Source organism: Mus caroli, unplaced genomic scaffold (genome assembly GCF_978045245.1).
Source record: "Mus caroli unplaced genomic scaffold, Mus_caroli_1 scaffold_7, whole genome shotgun sequence".
Taxonomy (NCBI): domain Eukaryota; kingdom Metazoa; phylum Chordata; class Mammalia; order Rodentia; family Muridae; genus Mus; species Mus caroli.
Window position 1 is genome coordinate 109,060,769 of NW_028227262.1, and position 9,394 is coordinate 109,070,162.

At 40.1% G+C, this 9,394-nt stretch overlaps 1 protein-coding gene across 1 annotated transcript; it reads left to right on the forward strand.

Annotated features, from left to right (window-relative positions):
• The first annotated feature begins 3,161 nt into the window (after positions 1 to 3,161).
• Positions 3,162 to 7,533, forward strand: Prss37 (serine protease 37). Its single transcript, XM_021165448.2, has 5 exons — positions 3,162 to 3,273; positions 4,498 to 4,639; positions 5,960 to 6,213; positions 6,823 to 6,959; positions 7,279 to 7,533. The coding sequence occupies exons 1-5, from the start codon at positions 3,240 to 3,242 to the stop codon at positions 7,423 to 7,425; spliced, it is 714 nt and encodes a 237-aa protein (XP_021021107.1). The 5' UTR covers positions 3,162 to 3,239; the 3' UTR covers positions 7,426 to 7,533.
• The last annotated feature ends 1,861 nt before the right edge of the window (positions 7,534 to 9,394 follow it).

A 9,394-nucleotide genomic window follows, 5' to 3' on the forward strand; every position in this document is an offset into this window, starting at 1 on the left:
AAATACACAAAGATTGTACAATAGGCTCTACCTCTTAAGGTTTTCATCACCTCCTATGGTAGTTGGAGTGAGAATGGGCCCAATAGATTCATGTGTTTAAATGCTTGATTCTACTTAGTGGAACTGCTTGAGAAGGATTAGAAGGTAAGGGTTTCTTGGAAGGATGATGTCACCAGAGGTGGGTTTTCAAAGGATTCATGACCCTCCCAGTGTGTTCTCTCTGCTTCCTGTTTTAGATCTGGGTATGTGCTGTTCTAATGCCTATACCTGCCTGCCTGCTGTTATGCTCCCTGCCATGATGGTTATGGACACCTATTTCTCTGGAACTGTAATCTCCAAATAATCTTTTCCTTTTATAAATTGCATTGGTTGTGATGATTTATCACAGCAATATAAAAGTAAGTAAACTACTTCTCAAAGTGTCAAGATGGAAATTACACTTCTAACACATGAACTTTTGAGAGACATTAAGACTGAGCAGCAGTTACAGAGCAGAGAGAGTGAGGAGGGTGCATCTGGCTTCCACTCTCATGACCATTGCAGTGCATTGAGCTCCATAGAGACAGAGCTGAGGCTTGCAAAAGCCTGACAGGCACTGGGCAGTGGAAGCAAGAGCCCAACGGGCACTGGGCAACTATGTGACTCAAGGAGGAAAATCAACTAAAACATGGTCAAAGGAGATCCTAAGAAGCCAAGAGGGAAAATGTCCTGTTATGCATTCTTGGTGCAAACCTGCCGGGAGGAGCACAAGAAGAAGCACCGGATGCTTCTGTCAACTTCTCAGAGTTCTCCAAGAAGTGCTCAGAAAGGTGGAAGACCATGTCTGCTAAAAAAAAGGGGGGGGAAATTTGAAGATATGGCAAAGGCTGACAAGGCTCGTTATGAAAGAGAAATGAAAACCTACATCCCCCCCCCCCAAAAGGGGAGACCAAAAAGAAGTTCAAGGACCCCAATGCACCCAAGAGGCCTCCTTCGGCCTTCTTCTTGTTTTGTTCTGAGTACCTCCCCAAAATCAAAGGTGAGCATCCTGGCTTATCCATGGGTGATGTTGCAAAGGAACTAGGAGAGATGTGGAACAACACTTCAGTGGATGACAAGCAGCCTTATGAGAAGAAGGCTGCCGAGCTGAAGGAGAAGTACGGGAAGGATAGTGATGCCTACAGAGCTAAAGGAAAATGGAAAATCTGATGCAGCAAAAGAGGGGGTGGTCAAGGCTGAAAAGAGCAACAAAAAGAAGGAAGAGAAAGATGAGGAGGAGGATGAAGAGGATGAGGAAGAGGATGAAAAGGAAGGTGAAGATGAAAAAAATGATGATGATAAATAAGTTGGTTCTAGCACAGTTTTTTTTTTCTTGTCTATAAGGCATTAAGCCCCCTGTACACACCTCACTCCTTTTAAAGAAAAAATTTGAAATGTAAGACTTTGTAAGATTTGTTTTTAAACTGTTCAGTGTCTTTTTATTTATTTATTTATTTTTGTATAGTTAACGCACTACCGAATGTGTCTTTAGATAGCCCTGTCCTGGTGGTATTTTCAATAGCCACTAACCTTGCCTGGTACAGTCTGGGGGTTGTAAATTCGCATGGAAATTTAAAGCAGGTTCTTGTTGGTACACAGCTCAAAGTAGTTATATATGGGGACAGAAGTTTGGGTTTTTTTTCTTCTTTTGGCTTTATTTTTGGGGGTTTTTTTTCATCTTCAGATATCTCTGATTCATATGTTTATATGAAGATAATTGTTGTTCTGTTAACTGATACTACTCTGTAATTGCAAAAAATGCAACTATTTTGTTGTCACTATGAATGCTTCTAAGTAAATACAATTTTTTTATTAAAAAAAAATCTGAGCAGCAATGATCTACTACTAGGATCATCTGATTTAATCTTTCTTTTCATTGATAAAACAAATCTAAAATCTGAAATGTATTGATTCTGTAATCAATTTTTCCATTATAGGCTATGAATTAAATCATAGTATATTAAATATTAGTATTTTACATATCTCTAATGAAAGAGGTAGTAAATGTGATAAAGTTATCATAGTTTACCCAAAGAACCAGTAGTAATAATAGATCTATAAGCAGGTTTCTTAAGGATCATTCTGAGGTCTAAGATGAGCAACTAAACTCAAACTAAATGGAAGGCAAGTAGAATCATAATGTGTACCATATATGCATAGGATCTTTCAAGTAAAGTCTATATAAAGCTACAGGACCATGAAAGCAACCCCTTTCCTCCTGATCTGAGGATCAGACATGATTGATGCAAAAGGTTGGAGCTATGATGAGAACCAAAGAACAGAGAAGAACCATCCACTTGACCACACAGAATACTGTTCTGTTCCCTCTGCTGTGTCCTCCACTACCATACCAAAACCTATTAGCTTGAACAAGGGATCCATCTTGGTTAGCACTAGAGATCCCTTACTACTCAGTGTGCCTCAAGAAAGGGAAAAATCACAGAGCAATAATCTCAATGCATGGGAAAAGAAAAATGAACCAGAAAAGAAGTCTGTAGCAGTGACTTGTGTAATGGTGAGAGGAACTGGAAACCAAGCACAAGACTTCTGAAACTCTTGATAGACTAAGTTAAAATATAAGAGTATAAACCAAAAAGCTGAAGAGACAACTATATACAGCATTAGAGGGGCACCGTTGCTGTGCTTCTTCTATTTGTCTATCTAGAGACATTGCTCAGTGATTCTGATCAGGACCAAAAGAGGCCCAGCTGGTGATGATATCTGAGTGATGAAACAGTGACAGATGTAACAAAGATGGGAGGGGCTAAGGGGTGCATGAAGTGACCATTAGGAGGTTCAGAGCAAACCATTAAGGGCATGCTCTCCCTGAGCCAAGGTAGAGAATCCTGTTCCTCACAGCTCTGTGCTCAGAAACTCTGCAAGAAAGGTGAGTCTTGAGCCTGGAGCTCCTCTTCCCAAACAGTTGAACTAACTATATAGTTCATGGAGCTTTTAGGAGAGTAGCATATAGGATAACTTGGACTAAGAAGTTCATCAAATCAAACTTCTTTCCCTTTGTTTGAAAAGTCCCAGTAGAAGCACAGTCTCCTGTTTCTCAGTCTTCCTATCTGGAGTTTTCTCTACCTGCTGATTTTGCCTAGAGCCCTTACCTAGCCAAACCTGCTGGCTCCGGTAGACATCCCCCAGGAGACAAGTGGGCAGCAGATTCCGGCCTCTGCTGATCTTCTTTCTACACCTTGCAAGGAAAGAGCTGGACCATCATGAAACTTATTATCTATCTCACCATCCTAGCTGGTATGTATTTAAGACTTAGTACTCTGTTCATTACAGTGTGGGTTAATCTGAACATAGTGAGGTGAAATGAGTGGGTTGATGGCTTGCAGATCTATGCATATCTACTGATATGAGTAGAATCTGAGTCTCTTCACTTAGACCCCATCCAAGGGCTGAACACAAACACTATAGCCTAAGTATTAAGCTCTTGGATAGATTATGGCACATACCTGCCCTGGAGAACTCTCAACAATGAGAGCGCCCCCTGGTGATTGTGAAATATGAGCCTCATTGCCTTCTGGGAAGATCCTAATGTGGTCACATGAACAGAAGGCCCTGTTTGACTTCTGGTTTCTCCTCTGTACCATAACTTGGAATGCAGGAAGTGGTAAAGGTTGGAACAAAAGACTTAATTTGATGGTTTCTACTACTTCAGTCTCTGCTTCCATGAATTTGGGATTGAAGAATTTTCCACCAGCCCATGTCATATACTAGCTGGGTTGACTTTGGGAAATCTAACTAACCCAGCACCTCATATAGAGCTCAAAATCTTTTGCCTTTATTAATAATCTATCTTCCCAGCTTTGAAGTTTTTAAGTATGGTTACACAGAGGTTAGGCATAGGCCCAGATGTCAACTAGTTGGCAGAAGTACCAGTAAGAGCATAGAAGACAGCCCTAGTCTCAGCCTACATCTCTATTATACTCCACTGCTTTTTTTTTTTTTTTTTACTTTTTGAAATTTTTAAATCAAGTGTCACTATTTTTGATGTGTTCTACTTACTTGTGTGTTTTTTATTTCAATATCTAACATTATATATTAGATTTTTATGCTTCCAATGTTTAACAACTACTATGTATTACTAAAAATATATACACTTATCATTTATCTTTGCCTACATCTGGTTATGTCTTTAAAATGGATTCCTATTGTTGGAATACTCAAGCGACAATTATGAACTAGTTATAGCTCTTGATGCCCATTTCTAAATTGCTTTCCAAGACAATAAAATCAATTTATGAGCAGAGACTATATCATTTATATTATACCTTTTCTTTCAATGAATACTACCAATATTGCCATTATTTTTCTTAAATTATGTCATTTTAATTTACATCTTTATTAGAGGAAAAATACTTCCCCCAGACAATTGATTACTCCCTTAAAATCATTCATACTCCTTTTCTGCTGGGAAGATAAGAATGTCTCATTTACTCTGATATTTGTGTGATATTGTTTTCTCAGGAACAGCTTTATTCACTCACTCATCTGTGCAGAAAGAGGACCATGCTCCCTACTTAGCATACCTCAAGTCTAACTTCAATCCCTGCGTGGGTGTCCTGATCAAAGCCAGCTGGGTGCTGGCCCCATCTCACTGCTATTTACCGTGAGTATTGAGCATCCCCTACCCAAATGGGTTCTCCTCATCCTAGATCAGTGATTCTCAATTGGGGACAACTTCCACCCCCCCCCCCGTGATATGTTTAGAAATGTCTGAAGGTATTTTGGATCTTCACAATCAGGAATAGTGCTATTAGCTTCTAATGGGAAGCATCCTAGAAAGATGCTGTAAATTTCTGTAGATGTCTCCACCTAAAACTCTGTGCTGCTGTTGACAGACTGTTTTGTACTATGCTTCCCCTGCTGCCCCATCAGCTTTTCAAGGTTTTTCCTCCCCCTGGAAATGTGATTACATCTAATCAAGTAGGGGTTCAGCAGGTGACTCAAATTCATAAACTGAGTAAATTGAAAAGAGATGTTCTTTAAAGGAACTAATAGTATGAGATAGTTTTATGTCCCACCAGAGAAATATTGAGCAAATACAGTGACCGTCCTTATCCTAAGAGAAAAGAATGGTTTTAATAGAATAGAAACAATCACTGAATGAAGATGCTATGTGATAGGAACTGTGACTTTTGCCAAAAGGTACTTTTAAAATCTATGGCAATACCTCTTGGAAAAGGTTTGGGAAGATAAATACTCCAACATCACTCTTCCTCCTCCAAATACTTTCTTGAACTTCCTATTGATTAGAAGCCAGAAACAAAAGCTCATTGATTCAAACCACATCATCTTCCAAATCAAAAAGGGAGGAAGGGAAGGGGAATTGTTGGTGGGCTTGTTATCCAACACTCTGGTCATTTTACTCTCATGTATCCACTAGAATGGAAATTACCCACTTGGATAAATGAGGCCCAAAGAGGGTTGAATACTCACTTTTACTTTTACATTCATTATTTTCCTCTACCATGTACTACATTCAAAAACATTAGATAATGACTATACTGTTTACTCTGACTACAAGTAAATCACTACTGTGTGTGTGTCTAGCACTTCATTTGTAAAGTGAGAATTAACATAAGATCTACTGCACACACTTATTATAAGTAAAAGGTAACCCAGATACAGTTCTTGTCACAGTATCTTGCACAGTGTATCATCTAATATCTAAAATGGTGGTGGTGATGATGATGGTGATGTTGATGAAATGATGATGGTGAGTAATGATGATGCTGATGAGTGCTGATGATGGTGGTAAGTGATGATATGATGGAGGTGAGGGATAGTGGTGATAGTGAGTGATGATGACGATGATGATGATGTGGTGGTGGTGGTGGTGGTGGTGATGGTAATGGGTGGAGGTGTAATAGGTGGGGATGTAGTGGTGATAGTAACAGTGGTTTCTTCCTATCCCTTCTTCCTCCAGAAATCTGAGGGTGATGTTGGGAAATTTCAAGAGCAGAGTCAGAGATGGGACAGAGCAGACTATTTATCCCATCCAGATTATCCGCTACTGGAACTACAGTCACACAGCCCCACAGGATGACCTCATGCTTATTAAATTAGCTAAGCCTGCCACCTTCAACCACAAAGTCCAGGTTCTTCCCATAGCCACCACTAACGTCCGGCCAGGCACTGTCTGTACACTTTCAGGTTTGGACTGGAGTCAAGAAAACAATGGTAAGCACACTTTCCACAGCAAGTAAAGCCATCAGCTTCACCCTTAATGAGGAACATCCATGTCCTCAGAGCTGGAAGGTGGGATGGAGTAGAAAATGGCTAAAGGAAGGAGCTACAGGTGTGGTCTAAGAGAGAGCTGTCTAGAATTCCAGTGCTCTTCTACTGTCAGGGGGACAAGTGAACCTTCAGTGGCCTCTGCAGAACTCCAGCAGCTGGATTTCATGGGCCATCTGACTGCATGAAGGACATCCCTTATAGTCACAGACACCATAAGGAGGTGGTGGTCCTACATTTCGCATGTAAGGGACATTTTTGGAGAACCTGAATCAGATCGTTTATAGATACAGAGTAGAAGGAAAATTGCATTCCAACGCACACAAGTCTATTTCACACTGGTAAAATGAAACTATGTGTACCTGGTACTTCATTTGTGAAATGAGGATAATCTGCAGGGTTAACACTCACTAACAAAGCTTTGGAGGGAGGTTGTTTTCCTTTCTCACCTTTCTAATTTTTTTATGCATACACAGAGTACTATCATTGAAGTATGGAGGTGAGGATTAGGGATAAGCCACAGTTGTGAGATGAGCCAGATGTTGTTCCCCTTAGGCAGGCACCCTGACTTACGGCAGAACCTGGAAGCTCCGGTGATGACGGACAAAGAATGCCAGAAAACCCAACAAGGAAGCAGCCACAGAAACTCCTTATGTGTCAGATTTGTGAAAGTATTCAGCCGAATTTTTGGGGTAATCTTGTTGTCTATGTTCAAATTTCATTTATTTGTATGTGTCTAGTTGACTATTTAATCATAATACATTTTAATTTCCAAGTAACTTGAGACTTTGATAAGTTTGTTGCAATGACACCTGAATTTTTTCAGTCATAATCTTCCTACAAAAGGATTTTTAGTTATTAAGGAGCATCATATATCCCTGGTTAATAACATCTTGCTGATGTTCATTCCCATAGTTGCAACAACAACAAAAAAAAAGCTGTGAAAACAAGCATGGCTTGAATTTTTAAAATTTCTCTCTCCCTCACTCCTTCTTCTCCCATCTCTGGCAGGAGGTTGCTGTAGCTACTGTCATTTGTAAAAACAAGCTCCAGGGAATTGAAGTTGGACACTTCATGGGAGGGGACGTTGGCATCTATACCAACATTTACTCATATGTACCATGGATTGAGAAAACCACTAAGGAGAAGATGACATGATGCCCTGCTTTTTCCTCCGCATCTCATTGTCTCTGCCATTGACTGAAGGAGCTTACATGGTCCCTAAACTGAAATAAACTCTCCAAACAGAAAGTTTGGAATGCAGCACCCTGGGAGCCTATATCTTACTTGTGTCCATGTCCACACCACATTATGATGGGAAGAAACGGCTGTTACTACATTGTGCTGGGTTCTGCTCTCTATCATGCATAATGTTCACAACAAACCTTTGAATTTATCATTTTTCCTTCATCAAACAATTTTTGAGTCCAAAGCATCACTATTAATTAGTAGCTATCAAAGCCTGAAAAGAAATGGAATGGAATGGAATGGAATGGAATGGAATGGAATGGAATGGAATGGAATGGAATGGAATGGAATGGAATGGAATGTGAAATATATTTTACACCCTGTGATATATGGAATAAACCATGGTATTGCTATGGGCTCAGGGCTGATTCATAAAAAAAAAAAAAAGTGAGAAAACTTGGGACAGTTCTTTAAGTTCAAAGGGTACTACCTGAGGAAAGGGCAGGCAGGCTTAAAATAATCTCATAAAATCTCAAGCAAGGTCTATGAGCACCTATTCCAATAAGTGGGACTCATCAAAGAATATACATGGAGGGATCCATAGCTCCAGCTGCATATGTAGCAGAGGATTGCCTTATCTGGCATCAATGGGAGGGGAGGCCCTTTCCCTATGAAGGCTTGATGCCTCAGTGTAGGGGAATGCCAGGGTGGTGAGGTAGGAATAGATGGGTGGGTGGGTAGGTGAGCACCCTCCTAGAAGCAGTGGGGAGGGTCTGGGATAGGGGGTTTGGGGAGGAGAAACTGGGAAGGAGAATAACATTTGAAATGTAAATAAATTGAATAACCAATAAAATAAAACACAATAAAGGAGTAGTCATTCCTTTCCTTTCTTTACCATGTCTTCAGGAGTGCCATTTTTCCTCCCACCATTTGGCTTACAGTGGTGGTCTCTAGGGGCTATAGCAAAACATTTTCATTAGTGGAGGAGGAGGTTCCTATCAAAGGAGGCTCCCTATTTTGTCCAGACATAGGAATTATTTATTACCTAAATCAAAGAGTGTGATATAGACCAACCTATATCACAAAGAGATAATAGGATAGGCCAGCCCTGCCATTTGCACTAGAGAATGTTATCAACAAAAGGCAGATTACAATTGATTCCTCCGTACCGCTACATGTTCCACAAGGTCCCTGAGAAACAAATAGCTATAGAACAGAAGCCTTTGCCCTGCCTTCCTGGCTACCATCCCATCTCAGCTTCACAACAGACACTGGCTCCTGTTTCCCTGCTACCTCATTCAAAAGACTTCAGGTGGCTAAGTTCTCAAGTATTAGAAAAAATTATCCAAAGACCTGCTCATCTCATGGCTGCATTGATACCAGCATGTTACAGAGGAAGAGCCCACACATGGGAAAAGTGAGAAGTAAACAGTGAAACTTGGGGCCAATATCAACAATTTAAGTGAAAAAAAAAATTGTTGATTCAGCATCAAGGTAAAAATGACATCTACATATAAGGAAGATGGCATCCCAGGGCAGCTGTTGGACAAGAGAATCAGAAGTCTGGGATGAGATAAAGGGAAGAAACTGCTTAGCCACAGACTCTGACCATGACCTTCACACACACACACACACAGCTACAATTCTGAAAATGCAAACTGTACAAAGGATGTAATTACATAGGATTCAATTCAAGAACAGAGATTTGCCTCCAGATTTGTATTCTTGCTAAAACACAAAGCAGGCTCACACCTGTCACAAATTAAATCATCCACAAGAAGGGTAAGGAAATCAAATCCCAAAAGGTTCATGGGACAGAATATAATTTTATTGAGCTATAATTGGTAAATTAAAAACTATATTTATATTTTATGTAAACATCATGGAGTGATTAGCACAATCAAGTTAATACACCCATTGCTTCACATGACATTCTCTC